Source organism: Balaenoptera acutorostrata, chromosome 15 (genome assembly GCF_949987535.1).
Source record: "Balaenoptera acutorostrata chromosome 15, mBalAcu1.1, whole genome shotgun sequence".
In the NCBI taxonomy this organism is placed as follows: Eukaryota; Metazoa; Chordata; class Mammalia; order Artiodactyla; family Balaenopteridae; genus Balaenoptera; species Balaenoptera acutorostrata.
In genome coordinates this window covers 83,722,494-83,740,335 of record NC_080078.1, presented here as the reverse complement: position 1 = coordinate 83,740,335, position 17,842 = coordinate 83,722,494, and the positions used below count along the sequence as shown (strand labels likewise).

General features: G+C 45.6%; 1 protein-coding gene across 1 annotated transcript in view; it reads right to left on the bottom strand.

Annotated features, from left to right (window-relative positions):
* The window catches only part of CASS4 (Cas scaffold protein family member 4), a 45,231-nt gene that overhangs the window by 4,486 nt on the left and 22,903 nt on the right, over positions 1-17,842 (bottom strand). The window contains exons 3-5 of the mRNA XM_007185269.2: positions 14,030-14,131; positions 3,626-3,709; positions 1,070-2,377 (exon numbers count right to left, since the gene is read on the bottom strand). Of these exons, the coding sequence (XP_007185331.2) occupies positions 1,070-2,377; positions 3,626-3,709; positions 14,030-14,131 (1,494 nt within the window). The remainder of the gene's footprint in view (positions 1-1,069; positions 2,378-3,625; positions 3,710-14,029; positions 14,132-17,842) is intronic.

The following is a 17,842-nucleotide window of genomic DNA, read 5'->3' as shown; positions in this document are numbered from 1 at the left end:
ACTTCAGCAGCCCAAGGGCTGAATTTTGCCTACCAACATGGCCTAATATAATGACACACAATTTTATTGGGAAATGAAAAATATCCAAATTTCCAGCTTCTCTAGAGTGTGTTAAAGCTCTTGCACCTCCAGGCATGTCAGCAGAAAACCAGGACTGGGGCTGAAAGCACTGAGTTATCTCCCTGACACAGGCCCCAGGTTACCTGCTGCATTTCTTGCAACTTGCAATTCTTTTTTTTTTTTTTTGGCTGTGTTGGGTCTTCCTTGCCACACGTGGGCTTTCTCTAGTTGCGGCAAGTGGGGGGCTACTCTTCGTTGAGGTGCACAGGCTTCTCACTGCAGTGGCTTGTTGCGGAGCACGGGCTCTTGGTGCGTGGGCTCTAGAGGGCAGGCTCAGTAGTTGTGGCTCGTGGGCTCTAGAGCGCAGGCTCAGTAGTTGTGGCGCACGGACTTAGTTGCTCTGAGGCATGTGGGATCTTCCCAGACCAAGGCTCGAACCCGTGTCTCCTGCACTGGCAGGCTGATTCTTAACCACTGTGCCACCAGGGAAACCCTGCAACTTGCAATTCTTGAACTAAAGGTCTCTTTCTATAGTGTCTAGACTCATGGAGCAAAGTATTCCTAAGAGTAACTAGAGTCTGGAGGCTGCTAGAACTATGCACAATTTGGAAGAGTGTTTACAGTTCCTCTTCTGTTTCTAAGAAACACACTGACAATGACTAAATTTATAACTTTCAAAAATGCAAAGAAACTTGATGGTGAGATGAAAAATTTTGTTCAAAGAACAGGTTTCACAAGGTTTTCAAAATCCTTTCTAATCCTAGCATCAGAGGTAAGCCCGAAACCCCCAAATTTCCAGAAGACATCCTGTCTGCCTTAATATTAAGATACGTATCTTACTTCTTACTAAGAGCTCATCTAGAATTTTACTTCCATGAATTTTATTTTCTGGAAAATGGAACCCTTGTCTCCCCAAAGACGATAAAACAGATTCTCATCATCTAACTTACTGGTGACCAGTCCAGATAAAAATGGAAAGTCCCCTTATAGTATACCACTCTGAACTCACCTGTTCACAAACATTTGTCCTATTTTTCTTTAATAGTTCAGTAGGGTGTTCGCTTTCCCTTTGTTTCTGAAAAGGAGCATTCCTTTGGTATGATTCAATCTCCTTTTGGGGAAGCTGGACGGATTTTGCAAGCTTAAATTCTGCATTTGGGGTCAATTGCGTGGGGTCGTCCTTTTCACAGTTCGGCTTGAAAAGGAGCCTCCCATTGGCAATGACGAGGGAGGCGAACCTCTTGATGTCTTCTGGAACCATCCTCGCCGTCAGGACAAATCTCTCCAGGTCATCCAGGCTGTTTTGGACTTTGTTGGTCACAAGGACTTCCAGGGACCAATCGCAGCTCTCCAGACTTTCCTTTGTTTCAAGCAGGATTTGGTAGGAGTTGGAGATTGTCTGTAGCTGATCCCTAATTTTGGCCTGAAGTTTACTGTCGGTGAGGTTACAGGCGGTCGCACGGAGGCCGCAGGCGAAATCCAGAAATTCTCTCAAGGATTCCTCTATGCAGTCGGCAGCCCTGCGGATCGCGTGGATATTGGCCTCCAGGTAGTCTCTGAACCTCCACTGCCTGCTGACGAAGAGCATCAGGCCCGCGACAGAGCGGTCCACCTTGTGCTGCAGAGCTGTGGCTGTCTCTTTGGCCAAGTCTGGGTCCAAGGGGAGCTCTCTGGCTGACTCCTCCGAGAAGGAGCTAGAAGAGTGGCTGGACGTGGAGGAGGAGGAGGAAAGGACGCTGGCTCTGCTGCCAGAGCTGGAAACGGATAAGCCGTCGGGTTCGGGAGACAGCGATGTTGCCCGTCTGGAGAACCACGAGGAATTATGGTCCATGGAATTCTCTGAAGGCTCATTGGCTTTTGCCAGCTCTTTCCCAGCCTGGGGGACACTTGGCGTCGCTTTAGGGACGTCGTAAATGTTCAGCTTGGTGTTCTGCTCTTCCACTCGGGAGATCAGAAAGCTTGAAGGGACCTGGTAGCTGGCACCTTCATCCAAAGGGAATGCAACCCTGGGTGGTGGAAAGCTGTAAGAAGGGATCTCTGGAAGGCTGAGTTTTTTCTGCATGGGCACATTTTTCCGCGGGTGTGGACTGAGGGTCGTTGCTCTGCTGTTCTGAGGGCTGTGAAAACCGGACATGTACCTGGGGAGAGCACGGTGCCCCGAGTTTTCCACAAAGCTGCTTAGAGATGTGTTTCTTACATCAGCCTTTTCCGGAGACACTGGCGTGTCATAAATCCATTGGGATTTCTGAGGGCTTGGCAGCGTGTTGCAGCTGCCTCTCCTTAAGGCAATGCTTGACATCAGAGGAACACTCTGCCCCTGTGAAAAACCGCACAAAGTCAGCCAGTGTAGGAGCAATAAAAAGACAGTATGAGCGACGCAGGTGACACATGTGTATTATACTGAGGACCCACCAAGCGCTGGGCACTGTGCTTCTTAAAAATCGGATTGACACTCCCCTACTCAAGCTTCTTCTGTGGTTCCCCGCTGCTGTTATCACTCAAGCCCTTCACAGTCGGGCTCCAGCCTCCTTTTGAGCCTCCTTGCTCTCTGCTTCTGCCACCACCCTCCTTAAAGGTCCAGCTACTCTTGCTGTTTACCTTCCCCTGAACACAGAATGCTCTCTTGAACCACTATATTTAACTTTGCCCAAACTGGTTCCTCTGCTCTAAATGTCCTCCCAACCCCTTGCTTTCCGTCTAACAAACTCCTATGCATCCCTCGTGACACGGCTGAGTTGCCACCTTGGGCACAGGTATATTTACTTCTACATGTGACAGAATCCAACGATGAACATGGATTACAGATTTCAAATTAAGGCACCTCCCCTTTATACAAATAAAAACCTACCTTGATGCAACATGTCTCCAAGGTATACAATAAGAAGAAGCATTTATCTAAATTCTACTGAGCTCATGGGACTTCCCTGGTGGCGCAGTGGTTAAGAATTCGCCTGCCAATGCAGGGGACACGGGTTTGAGCCCTGGTCCGGGAAGATCCCACATGCCGCGGAGCAACAAAGCCGGTGCGCCACAACTACTGAGCCTGCGCTCTAGAGCCCGCGAGCCACAACTACTGAAGCCCAGGCGCCTAGAGCCCGTGCTCCACAACAAGAGAAGCCACCGCAGTGAGAAGCCCGCTCACCGCAGTGAAGAGTAGCCCCCGCTCAGCACAATTAGAGAAAGCCCGCCCGCAGCAATAAAGACCCAACGCAGCCATAAATAAATAAATTAATTAATTAATTAAAATAAATAAATAAAATAAAATAAAATAAAGTCTACTGAGCTCTTGCTCTGTGCCAAGCACTGTACTAGGTCCTTTGCAGGGATTATGTCAATTCTCACATAAGTTTGTGATAAGAAACGGAGGCATATGGAAGTCAAAGGATGTATCTAAACCACATAGCTTGTTCTGTTCCTGAACACCATTGCAGTTACAAGTTTTGCCTCCAGTAAAGTAAGTTCTGCTATGAGGGATTTGCATTCCTAATTTTGACCAAGCAAACAACATTTCCCAGAGGCCGTTCAGGTTTGCATAGCATCGGATCTCAGCGCCCGTCATACTTACGTTTGGTTGGCTGGCAGGGGGACCAAGTGCTGCTTTTTGGGGTCTGGGGGGGATGTCATATAGCTGTTGCTGCTTCCCTGGCTCCTGGGGAAAGACCACAAAGAAGGACAACTTGAATTTTTCCCTCCTGATGGCTGCACATCACAAACTCTCTCCACTCCAGTGTTTCTTTTTTTTTTTTTCCAAATGAAAACACAAATCACTGAAGACCTGGGGGATTTCAGTCATGATGCTTTTATGGTGGAAGTGTGTGCTCTACTGGGTATATTTTCAACAATGGACTCTGTGCTTTAGAAAAGGCGACTTCTCGATTGAAGATGGGGACAAACCACAGAGAGAATTAGCTGCAGTTGCAGTTAAAAACAGTAGTTCATTTCCTCCTGTTAGTTCACCTTAAGATTGAATTAAAGAAGAATAAATATAAGATTGGGACTTACTACATCTTTTACCTTTCTTGTTTTTCTCAGTAGAAATTTTCCTGTGCTTGTAACTCATGTATTCATCCTGCAGATATTTACTGAGTGCCTACTAACGACTAGACACTGAACCGTATGACATACATACACCCAGTAATGAGCAAAAGACATGGCGCCTCTACAGATAATAGGCTTTTTTTGGTGCAACAATTAGGAAATACATATTTTAGGATAAGAAAAATAGGTTCCATATTCCAAAGTGAGGTGAGAGAGCACCAAAACAGGTTTTGCAAAGAAAGAGAGAAAAAGCTGGAATTTGGGGAGGGGGTTTCTTTGGAGCGAGTTGGGCTGTAAGTGTCCTGCTGTTCCCTTCTCAGTGGGGGGAGGAAAGGATGCTTTTCACTCCCTTCAAGCAAAGTGGAAAGTACCCCACGGGACCTTCCAAGATTTGAGCTGTGCCACCTGAGCTTGGGGTCATAGTGCACAGTGTCTAACTCTGCTTGAGAAAAGTTAAAGGTGAGAATCTTCTGACAAAGCACAGGGCGGTGGCTGGGCTGAGGGGGTCTGTTCTCAGGGCGGGGACCAGGGGGAGCAAGGGGAAGCCCCTGCCTTGGCATAACATTTAAAGGTGCACCAACAAACTCAGTGTCTAAGGTAAATGATATTTTAATGCAATATACTTTAAAATCGCAATTGATGTGAAAAAAATCGTGATGAAAAAAATATCAACATTTTGAATAAAGAAATGATCCACAGGGCCGGGACGAGGGTGAGGCAAGTGACGTGAGTCTTGCGAATGTGTCTTTGTTTAAAACTTTAGGGGAGAAAGTGCCCCATTCTCCATTCCCCGCCTGCCCCCCCGTCCTGGCCCTGGGGTCCACTGCGGCTGAGGGAGCCCGTGCGTTCTCTGTGGACCAGACGTGGGCTGCATGGGAACTGGAGCAGGGTCCAGGCCGAGAGGGTGAGAGCATCTCAGGAGGGTGAGGCTGGAGACGACCGGCTGCCTGGAGCTCAGGGAGGAACCTTCAGCCACCGGTCGGAGGAGAAGCATCTGCCCACCCTGTGCAACTTGCAGGTAAGAGATACCCAGCATGGGACTTCCCTGGTGGTCCAGTGATTAGGACTCCAGACTCTCACTGCTGAGAGCCCAGGTTCAATCCCTGGTTGGGAACTAAGATCTCACAAGCCACGCAGCCAAAAAAAAAAAAGAGAGAGAGAGAGAGAGAGATACCCAGCAATCGGGGGAGGCGGGGAGGGGTTGGCACTTGCAGAAATGTCCCCGAAGAGAAAGAATCAGCCTGCAGTGCTCACTACCTCCATGGTAACACTGCGACATCCCTCCCACATAACCAGGCATGCGGGACCTTTCCACCTCTGCCCTCCCCCGTTGCTTCCCCTCAGCCCCGCAGGAGCCTGAGGTCACCCAGTGAGAAGGAACCCGAGGTAGGGAACTAGCAGAGAATCCAGCCAGCCCTCCGTCCCTGCAGCAGGAGCCCAGGCCCTGCAAACATGCTGAGAGAGCAGGAGCTTTTGCTTTAAATATAGTAGGAACTTTGGGTATTGCCTGCACTGAACATTAAATTTCTCCATTGAGACTTCTTATTACCTGTGAGTGACCAGGAAGTTACAGAGCAGGCCTGAATTTTTATTTAGACTGGAGCTGTGGCCTTTAGCCCTGGCTGTGCTCCAGAACCATGTGGGAGCTCTAAAATTACTGCTGCCCAGGGCCCACCCAGACCTCAAACATCAGCGCCTCTGGGTGTGGTTCCAGGAAACCCACGCCATTCCACGTGCATTGATGGGCGGGGAGAACACAGCCACGGGGCAATTTTGATGGGCTAAGAAGTGAGTGAAGTTGTTTTCTGATTACACGAAGCATGGCTTACAGAAGTGATGTACCAGTAACATTCAAATAAGTTTAAAAAAACCCCAAAACCTAAAATTTCCTCCCCCAGAGATAATCAATGTTAAGATAACCAATGATAACGTTAAGACTGTGATGTGGGACTTCCCTGGTGGCACAATGGCTAAGAATCTACCTGCCAGTGCAGGAGACACGGGTTCGAGCCCTGGTCCAAGAAGATCCCACGTGCCATGGAGCAGCTAAGCCCCTGCGCCACAACTACTGAAGCCCACACACTCTAGGGCACGTGTGCCGCAACTAATGAGCCCGCGTGCTGCAACTACTGAAGTCCACATGCCTGGAGCCCGTGCTCCGCAACAAGAGAAGCCCCTGCTCACCGCAATTAGAGAAGGCCTGTGCGCAGCAACGAAGACCCAACGCAGTCAAAAAACAAAAAAAAAGATGCATATCCTTCATGATATTATTACTTTTAAAAAGTGCAGGGGGGCGGAGTCAAGACGGCAGTGCGGGAAGACACCAAGTTAGCGTCTCCCCACAACTAGGGCGCCTGCCGGCTGCTGGTGTGGGACCCTGATGCCCAAGGAGATGGGAGGAACCCCCAAGTGAACTGGTAGGACATGGGGGGACTAGGGGGGAGAAGAAATGGGGGCCAGACAGGATTGGTGCCCCTGAGGCCGGGAAGATCAGGAGAGGCAGGCGGGAGGGACTCTCCAGGAAGAGCGGGAGGGGAGTGAACGGCGATTGCCCCGCCCACTGGGGCTGGGGAGCCTGTTGAGCTCCCAGGCTGGTAGTCCCCCACCAAAGCCCCCTCCAGGCCACGTGGGTCCTGGGGGCAGAGGAGGGAGGCCAGGGAGATCAGGAGAGGCAGGCGGGAGGTGCCCTCCGGGAGGAGAGGGAGAGGAGCGGAGGGCGATTGTCCCGCCTACTCGAGCCCAGGAAGCCTGCTGGGCTCCCAGGTGAGGTCCCCTGCCCTCTGAGACCAGGGGTGGGGGGCACGCCTGGGCCCCTTCTGTTCCTTGAGCCTAAGCCCCACCCCCCACAGCCTTCAGGGCCTTTTCCAGCCCTGTGGGTCCTGAGCATAGGCCCCGCCCACAGCCCAAAACTGCCCTTGCTTAGGCCCCGCCCTCCACAGCCAAGGCCTTCTCCCCCCTTTTTTTTCTTTTTTCCTTTCCTTTTTTTTCTTTTTTCTTTTCCCTCCTCCTCTTTTTTACTATTGTGGTACTGATGTACCTTCCAGTTGCTGATTCATGTTTTTTTTTTTTTTTTAAGTTATACAATTATTTATTTATTTATTTATTTATTTATTTATGGCTGTGTTGGGTCTTCGTTTCTGTGTGAGGGCTTTCTCCAGTTGCGGCAAGTGGGGGCCACTCTTCATCGCGGTGCGCGGGCCTTTCATCATTGCGGCCTCTCTTGTTGCGGAGCACAGGCTCCAGATGCGCAGGCTCAGCAATTGTGGCTCACGGGCCTAGTTGCTCTGCGGCATGTGGGATCTTCCCAGACCAGGGCTCGAACCCGTGTCCCCTGCATTGGCAGGCAGACTCTCAACCACTGCGCCACCAGGGAAGCCCCATGTATATTTTTATTTTTATGTTCTTTCTAACACATCTGTTAGTTTCCTAGTCTAATTTTATTTTTTACTATGTTATTGTTCTTTTTTTTTTTTTGTCACCCCATGTGGCTTGTGGGATCTTGATTCACGAACTGGGGGTGGGGCAGAGCTCCTGTGGTGGCAGCTCCAAGTCCGAACCACTGGACTAACAGAGAACCTCAGACCCCAGGAAATATTCATCGGAGTAAAGTCTCACGGAGGTCCTCATCTCAGCACCAAGACCCAGCTCTACCCAACAGCCTACAAACTCCAGTGTTGGAAGCCTCAGGCCAAACAACCAGTAAGAAAGGAACACAATCCCACTCCTAAAAAATGAAAAAAATTTTTTTTAAATGAGATGGCAAAAAAATATGTCACAGATGAAGGAACAATGTAAAAACCTACAAGACCAAATAAATGAAGAGAAAATAGGCAATCTACCTGAAAAAGAATTCAGAGTAATGATAGTAAAGATGATTCAGAATCTTGGAAATAGAATGGAGGCATGGATTGAGAAAATACAAGAAATGTTTAACAAAGATCTAGAAGAACTAAAGAACAAACAGAGATGAACAACACAATAACTGAAATAAAGAATACACTAGAAGGAATCAATAACAGAATAACGGAGGCAGAAGAACAAATAAGTGAGCTGGAAGACAAAATGGTGGAAACACCTGCCGAGGAGCGGAATAAAGAAAAAAGAATGAAAAGAATTGAAGACAATCCCAGAGACCTCTGGGACGACACTAAACACACCAACATTCAAATTATAGGGGTCCCAGAAAAAGAAGAGAAAAAGAAAAAGGCTGAGAAAATATTTGAAGAGATTATAGTGGAAAACTTCCCTAACATGGGAAATGAAATAGTCACCCAAGTCCAGGAAGCACAGAGAGTCCCATACAGGATAAACCCTAGGAGAAACAGACCAAGACACATATTAATCAAACTAACAAATGTTAAATTCAAAGAAAAAACATTAAAAGCAGCAAGGGAAAAACAAAAAATAACACACAAAGGAATCCCCATAAGGTTATCAGCTGATTTTTCAGCAGAAACTCTGCAGGTCAGAAGGGAGTGGCAGGATATACTTAAAGTAATGAAAGAGAAAAACCTACAACCAAGATTACTCTAACCAGCAAGGATCTCATTCAGATTCAATGGACAAGTCAAAAGCTTTTCAGACAAGCAAAGCTAAGAGAATTCAGCACCACCAAACCAGCTTTACAACAAATGCTAAAGAAACTACTCTAGGCAGGAAACACAAGAGAAGAAAAAGACCCACAAAAACAAACCCAAAACAATTAAGAAAATGGTAATAGGAACATACATATTGATAATAACCTTGAATGTAAATGGATTAAATGCTCCAACCAAAAGACACAGACTGGCTGAATGGGTATCAAAACAAGACCCATCTATACACTGTCTACAAGAGACCCACTTCAGACCTAGGGACACATACAGACTGAAAGTGAAGGAATGGAAAAAGATATTCCATGCAAATGGAAATCAAAAGAAACCTGGAGTAGCAATAATCATATCAGATAAAATAGACTTTAAAATAAAGACTGTTACAAGAGATAAGGAGAGACACTACATCAAGGGATCAATCCAAGAAGAAGATATAACAATTATAAATGTTTATGCACCCAACAAAGGAGCACCTCAGTACATAAGGCAAATGCTAACGACCATGAAGGGAGAAATTGACAGTAACACAATAAGAGTAGGAAACTTTAACACCCCACTTACACCAATGGACCGATCATCCAAACAGAAAATAAATAACAAAACACAAGCTTTAAATGACACAATAGACCTGATAGATTTAATTGATATTTATAGAACACCCAAAAGTGGCAGAATACACTTTCTTCTCAAGTGCACATGCAACATTCTCCAGGATAGATCACATCTTGGGTCACAAATCAAGCCTTGGAAAATTTAAGAAAATTGAAATTGTATCAAGCATCTTTTCTGAACACAACGCTATGAGATTGGAAATCAATTACAGGGAAAAAAAACTATAAAAAACACAAATACCTGGAGGCTAAACAGTGTACTACTAAATAACCAAGAGGTCACTGAAGAAATCAAAGAAGAAAAAAATTTAAAAATACATAGAAACAAATGACAACAAAAACACAATGACCCAAAACCTATGGGATGCAGCAAAAGCAGTTCTAAGAGGGAAGTTTATAGCAATTCAACCTCACCTCAAGAAACAAGAAAAATCTCAAATAAACAATCTAACCCTACACCTAAAACAACTACAGAAAGAAGAACAAAGAAAACCCAAAGTCAGTAGAAGGAAAGAAATCGTAAAGCTCAGAGAGGAAATAAATGAAATAGAAATGAAGAAAACACTAGCAAAGATCAATAAAACTAAAAGCTTGTTCTTTGAGAAGATAAACAAAATTGATAAACCCTTAGCCAGACTCATCAAGAAAAAAAGGGAGAGGACACAAATCAATAAAATTAGAAATGAAAAAGGAGAAGTTACAACGGACACCGCAGAAATACAAAGTATCCTAAGAGACTACTACAATCAACTCTTTGCCAATAAAATGGACAACCTGGAAGAAATGGACAAATTCTTAGAAAGGTATAACCTTCCAAGACCGAACCAGGAAGAAACAGAAAATATGAACAGACCAATCACAAGCAATGAAATTGGAACCGTAATTAAAAATTTTCCAACAAACAAAAGTCCTGGACCAGATGGCTTCACAAGTGAATTCTATCAACCATTTAGAGAAGAGCTAATACTGATCCTTCTCAAACTCTTCCAAAAAATTGCAGAGGGAGAAACACTCCCAAATTCATTCTATGAAGCCAACATCACCCTGATACCAAAACCAGAAAAAGATATCACAAAAAAAGAAAATTATAGACCAATATCACTGATGAACATAGATGCAAAAATCCTGAACAAAATACTAGCAAACAGGATCCAACAAAACAGTAAAAGGATCATACACCATGATCAAGTGGGATTTATCCCAGGGATGCAAGGATTCTTCAATAACGCAAATCAATCGATGTGATACACCACATTAACAAATTAAGGAATAGAAACCATATGATCATCTCAATAGATGCAGAAAAAGCTTTTGAAAAAAATTCAACACCCATTCACGATAAAAACTCTCCAGAAAATGGGCATAGAGGGAACCTATCTCAACATAATAAAGGCCATATATGACAAACCCACAGCAAGCATCATACTCAAAGGTGAAAAACTGAAAGCATTTCCACTAAGATCAGGAAAAAGACAAGGATGTCCACTCTTGCCACTCTTATTCAACATAGTTTTGGAAGTCCTAGCCACAGCAATCAGAGAAGAAAAATAAATAAAAGGAATACAAATTGGAAAAGAAGAAATAAAATTGTCACTATTTGCAGATGACATGACACTATACATAGAGAATCCTAAAGATGCCACCAGAAAACTACTAGAACTAATCAATGAATTTGGTAAGGTTGCAGGATACAAAATTAATGCACATAAATCTCTGGCATTCCTATACACCAACAATGAAAAATCAGAAAGAGAAATTAAGGAAACACTCCCATTTACCACTGCAACAAAAAGAATAAAATACCTAGGAATAAACCTGCCTAAGGAGGCGAAAGGCTTGTACTCAGAAACCTATAAAACACTGATGAGGGGCTTCCTTGGTGGCACAGTGGTTAAGAATCCGCCTGCCAATGCAGGGGACCCGGGTTCAATCCTTGGTCTGGGAAGACCCCACATGCCGTGGAGCAACTAAGCCCGTGCGCCACAACTACTGAGTCTGCGCTCTAGAGCCTGCAAGCCACAACTACTGAGCCCGCATGCCACAATTACTGAAGCCCGCGCACTCTAGGGCCCGTGCTACGCAACAAGAGAAGCCACCGCAATGAGAAGCCCGCGTGCAGCAACGAAGACCCAACACAGCCAAAAATAAATAAATTAAAAAAAAACAACACTGATGAATGAAATCAAAGATGACATAAACAGATAGAGAAATATACTATGTTCTTGGATTGGAGGAATCAATATTGTGAAAATGACTATACTATCCAAAGCAATCTACAGATTCAATGCAATCCCTATCAAACTACCAACGGCATTCTTCACAGAATTAGAACAAAAAATTTTACAATTCGTGTGGAAACACAAAAGACCCCAAATAGCCAAGGCAATCTTGAGAAAGAAAAACGTAGTTGGAGGGATCAGGCTCCCTGACCTCAAACTATACCACAAAGCTACAGTAATCAAGACAGTATGGTACTGGCACAAAACAGAAATACAGATCAATGGTACAAGATAGAATGCCCAGAGATAAACCCACGCACATATGGGCACCTAATTTATGACAAAGGAGGCAAGAACATACCATGGAGAAAAGACAGCCTCTTCAATAAGTGGTGCTGGGAAAACTGGATAGCTATGTGTAAAAGAATGAAATTAGAACACTACCTAACACCACACACAAAAATAAACTCCAAATGGATTAAAGACTTAAATGTAAGACCAGACACTATAAAACTCTCAGAGGAAAACATAGGAAAAACACTCTTTGACATAAATCACAGCAAGATCTTTTTTGACCCACCTCCTAGAGTCACAGAAAGAAAAACAGAAATAAACAAATGGGACTTAATTAAACTTAAAAACTTTTGCACAGCAAAGGAAACCATAAACAAGACGAAAAGACAACCCTCAGAATGGGAGAAAATATTTGCAAATGAAACAACAGACAAAGGATTAATCTCCAAAATATACAAACAGCTCATGGAGTTCAATATCAAAAAGACAAACAATCCAGTTAAAAAATGGGTAGAAGGGCTTCCCTGGTGGCGCAGTGGTTGAGAGTCTGCCTGCTGATGCAGGGGACACGGGTTCGAGCCCTGGTCTGGGAAGATTCCGCATGCCGCGGAGCAACTGGGCCCATGGGCCACAACTGCTGAGCCTGCGCGTCTGGAGCCTGTGCTCTGCAGCAAGAGAGGCCGCGATAGTGAGGGGGCCCGCGCACCGCGATGAAGAGTGGCCCCCGCTTGCCGCAACTAGAGGAAGCCCTCGCGCAGAAACGAAGACCCAACAGAGCCAGAAATAAATATAAAAATAAATAAATAAATAAAAGAGCCTTCCCTAAAAATTAAAAAAAAAAAAAAAAAAAGGGTGGAAGACCTAAATAGACTTTTCACCGAGGAAGACATACAGATGGCCAAGAGACACATGGAAAGATTCTCAACATCACTAATTATTAGAGAAATGCAAATCAAAACTACAATGAGGTATCACCTCACACCGGTCAAAATGGCCATTATCAAAAAATCTAGAAACAATAAATGCTGGAAAGAGTGTGGTGAAAAGGGAACCCTCCTGCACTGTTGGTGGGAATGTAAATTGATACAGCCACTATGGAAAACATTATGGAGGTTCCTTACAAAACTAAAAATAGAACTACCATACGACCCAGCAATCCCACTACTGGGCATATAACCTCAGAAAACCATAATTCAGAAAGAGACACGTACCACAATGTTCATTGCAGCACTATTTACAATAGCCAGGACATGGAAGCAACCTAAATGTCCATTGACAGATGAATGGATAAAGAAGATGTGGCACATATATACAATGGAATATTACTCGCCATAAAAAGAAACGAAATTGAGTTATTTGTAGTGAGGTGGATGGACCTAGAGTCTGTCATACAGAGTGAAGTAAGTCAGAAAGAGAAAAGCAAATACCGTACGCTAACACATATATGTGGAATCTAAAAAAAAAAAAAATGGTACTGATGAACCTAATTACAGGGCAGGAATAAAGATGTAGATATAGAGGATGGACTTGAGGACACGGGGTGGGAGGGCGAAGCTGGGGTGAAGTGAGAGTAGCATCGACATATATACATTACCGAATGTAAAATAGTTAGGTAGTGGGAAGCAGCAGCATAGCACAGGGAGATCGGCTTGGTGCTTTGCAATGACCTAGAGGGGTGGGATAGGGAGGGTGGGAGGGAGGCTCTAGAAGGAGGGGATATGGGGACATATGTATGCATATGTCTGATTCACTTTGTTGTACAACAGAACTAACACAGTATTGTGAAGCAATTATACTCCAATAAAGATGTATTTAAAAAAAAAAAAAAAGACTCCGCACTCCCACTGCAGGGGAACTAAGATCGCACCTGCCAAAATAAAAGTGCTTTGGAAACTGAAAAAAACACAAAAAGTGCAGATATGTGTATGTGTATGTTTGTGTGTGTACATGTGCGTGGATATAAAGTATCTATTACAAATGAAAAGTAAAAGAATTTTAAATATTCAGAATTCAAATAGTCGTAATGTTCTCCTGAGCAGGTCTGGGTTCCCTGGGCACACAGCTGGTTTCTGAGTGGCGATGTGTCCTTTGGAATCAGGACTGATGCTCCAGGAGATATCTCAGTGGTAAAGCTGAAACGCAGGGTCTGCATGACCCTGAGACCCCACGATGGATGGAGAGGTGTGGGAAGATCAGGGCCACGGCTGAGGCTCACCTTTAGGGCTGGGAGGCACCGGCTCTGGGCAGGCACATCGTACACCTGGCAAGGCAGAGCTGGCAACGAGGTCCGAGCAGGTCGGGGAATTGTGGAGAGGGCCTTGGGGAGAAAAAGAAGAGTGGAGGAAAAGAAACGTCACCGCTGAGTCCACGGATCATGAGACAGCAAAGGCAGCTCTGACACACTGGGACGTTCTCTGGGCACCTCTAACTGGAGGCCCATCGTTCTGAGACTGGGAACAGCGGGACGCTGTTGGGGAGGTCCATGGTGGAGGGCAGTCTTCCTCATATGCTGGCCCATAGCTGCTTGCATCAGCCTCACCTGGGAAGCAGGTTGGAATGCAGATTCCTGGGCTCCGAGTCCGTTGTACGGAATTTCTGAGTCTTGACAGAGAAACTGAAAAACTGCAGTATCATCAAGTTTCCCGGGTGATTCTGATGTTCTCTAGGGATCCCAGGCTGTGATTCGAATGCTGGGTTATTAATGTTTGTCTAATGATGCTGAGGATGCAGCCGTGAATGAGGCAGGCGGGGGGGCTTTACAGGCGCTGCCTGATCCTCCGCTCTGTGATCCCTTCACTGCTGCAGGTTAGTAAACCGGACTTGGTCCCTGCTGGTCTTCGGCTGCTCTGTCTAGGACAAACTCAGCACTGGCTCCCCATTACGCTCTGGGTTAATTCCAAGCTCCTTGCAGCCCATGCCCTGCCCAACCCCAGGGACTATGCATGGTGTGTCCCCAGTTGTCAGCCATCACCTTCCTTCCTCCTGGCCCACCCCCCTCCTTATTGGAACACACCGAGCTCTGTCCCACCACAGAGCCTGTCCAAATGCGGTTCCACTGCCTACCACTCTCCAATCACCACAGGTCCATTTTATTTATGCAGCTGACTTTGTGGGTCACACTTGCCCAAGAGACAACCTACAGACTACAAGGGGACTTTCCTGTGTTTGGAATTTTAGGTGGAAAGACGTCAGTTCAAAAATACCCAGTGTTTCTTGGAAAATGTAGATGGCAATCAGTTAAGGAACCTGTTTTGAGAAACGTGGTTTTGAAAGGTCTGGAGGACAGAAGGAAACTCCAGTTCAAGAACTAGAGGGTCTAAAAGCAATTTCATCAGGAAATCTAACCTTTTTACTTGAAATACAAAAGATTACCCTCTCTGAATTTAAACCAAAATCAAATACCTTCTTTGTATGGCCATTTTATTTTATTATTTTTTTAAGAGAGGCTGGCATGTTATATTAAGGAAGTTGGAATAAAAAGTAAAACAAAGCTCAAGATAGTGGTTACCCTGGGGGGAAGTGGCTGGGAGAGGTGGGAGGGGGCTTCCGGGATGCTAGTTTTGTTCTTTTTCTATATCCGGATACTAGCGACTGAACTCTGTACCCTTAGGATCTATAGGTTAAACTTCAATAAGACAAAATAGATAGCGTCAGCCACAGAGCCAGGTGAACAAGATCAAGGGCAGGCCAAGGGCTCTGCCTTGGGTGTTGGCAGCCCAGGGGTGTAGACAGAGACAGACACAACAAAGAAACTTTGGTCTCTGGTATTCATCAGGGTGTGACCCTGGATGGCCCTTTCACCTCCCTGGGAATCAACTTCCTCATTTGTAAAGCGAAGAGTTGTTCTAAACTACACGGGTCTCTTCCAGCTAGAAAGACGGAGAATCCCTTATTAGGACAACTTGAGACAAGTGACATATTTCCGCCTTCTTGGTTTTTAATTTTTGGCCAACCTTAATCTAGAGATACTCAACCCGGGGAATCTCTGAAATGGGTCCCCCGGGCCATGTGCCAACCCTGTGAACTGCCCGTCGGAAAACAGCTCAAAGCTAGTGGCGGGCCGTGCTTGGTTTTACCGATGTCCGCTTCTGCTTAGAATGTAATATTTTCTCGGCGGTCTCAGACTCAAGGCTCACCGCTAGGTTACCCGAACGGGGAGAAGATGTCTGCCTTTTCTGTGAATCAGAAGATTCTTAACTGATTATCATCTTGCATTCTTCCAGCTCCTTCCTTCTTGTAGTAGAGGAAGAAGCAAAATTATTCAGAATCACCAAAAGATACAACTTGGGGTGAACTTAGAAACGATGGCGCCCCGCCCTCTCTTGATACAGAGCAAGAAAGAGAAGTACAGAGCGGTGCTGGGATGTCTCCAGTCACCCAGCATAGCTGCGGCTGCCCGAAAAGCCAAGTGAACCTGGACTCCTGATTTCTAAGCCACAGACGGCATCTCTTGCTTTAAAAGACCCCACGGCACAGAGAAGGCAAGAAAAAAGGGAGGCGGGAGGGAGCAAAAATATAGACAGGGCAGCGATGGAGGGAACTTAAGCAGGAATGAGAGGCAGGAAAGTGCCCCAGGTGTTTCACTGGGGCCACTTGAGTGGTGAGGGGTCTCTCACCTCTAAATTCCCCTTTGGCAGCCGTGGCTTCTGTCCACGGCCGCAGCCTGCACCAGCGAGAGCTCCACGCTTCATGTCAAGGACAAATGTTACAGCTAATGCCCTGGCCCTTTTCTGAGGTAGGATGGTAAACTCATCTCTCCTTTCATACCATTGTCAGTCTAGAAGTTGACAGTGAGTCCACGGTTGTGAAGCCTTAGGTTGGATCTGGTCGTTTCATTCATTCCGTAAATGTTTACGGAGCACCTTGCAGGAGCCTGGCACTGTGCTGGGGGTTTGGGACCCCCGGGGAACAGTGGACATTGCAGCTGTTGTCCTTTTAGGGGGTCTTTGATTCTTTTTGTTTCTTTTAGTGGCTTTGAAAAGCAACTCAGTTAACTTCAGCCCAGGCCACTTGTTGTTCTCAGAGAAGCCAGCACCGAGTCAGCTGCTCAGATGACAGCTGAGTGTGCCAGGCCTAGATCTGGGCCAGTTGTTCCCGAAAAGTGACTTGGGGTCCACCTCACGGATGGCTGCTGGAGACTCAGCTGCCTCCTTCGGGTGTTTGCAGCCAGTGCCTACGAGTGGCAGCTGTTCTGTGTAACAGCTGGTTCTCTGCCTGGCAGCCCCGGGGAGCTAGGAAATCTGAAGTACTCAAAATCTCTTAAGGAATCAACACCTTCTTGTTTGTTTGAAGAAGCTAGTGTGGAGGAGGCCTGCATGGTAGGTGGGATGTTGCTCGGGAGGCTGGGGGGTGGGGGCCGGCACATACATGGGAGGAGTGGCCTTTCCTGGACATGGACCTCGCTGGGACTTCCATGCAGAGCTGGGGCCGGGTGGGATGTGTCATCTGAGCTGAAAGCAAAGTGTGTGATGGCAGGAAATGCCTGCAGTGACTGAAGACCATGCAAATCTGTTCTACATTCTTAACACTTCATGAAGGCCAGGGCTTGGGGAAAAACAGTACATTATTTTTCTCTTCTTTTAATTCCTTTCCTTCTTTTAAAAAAAAAAAGAAGTTTCATTCTGCATTTACTGAGCGCTTCTTTTCCTCTGTTTTTTAAAAATTGTTATTTTAAAAAATTACAGATGTAACACATGCTCTACATAACACAAATCAACTTCCTAGTCTCTTTGTTCATCAAATATTTATCAAGTACCCACCCCATGCCAGGCATGGTCCCAGATGCTGGGGACACAGGAGCGAATAAAATAAAGGTCCCTGCTTAATGCCTTCTTTCACTTTCTCCTTAACCAGTTCCACTTCCTAAGGGTAACCACTGTTGGTGTGTATTCTTTTCAATGCACACATACACGCACAATTTTTTTTTTTTGAGTTTTTCTTTGTTAGGTTGGTTTTTATTTAAATGGTTCTTTCTCCCCACTTATAAATACCTTATAGGATTGCTTCATCTTTTTTTCACAACTGCATA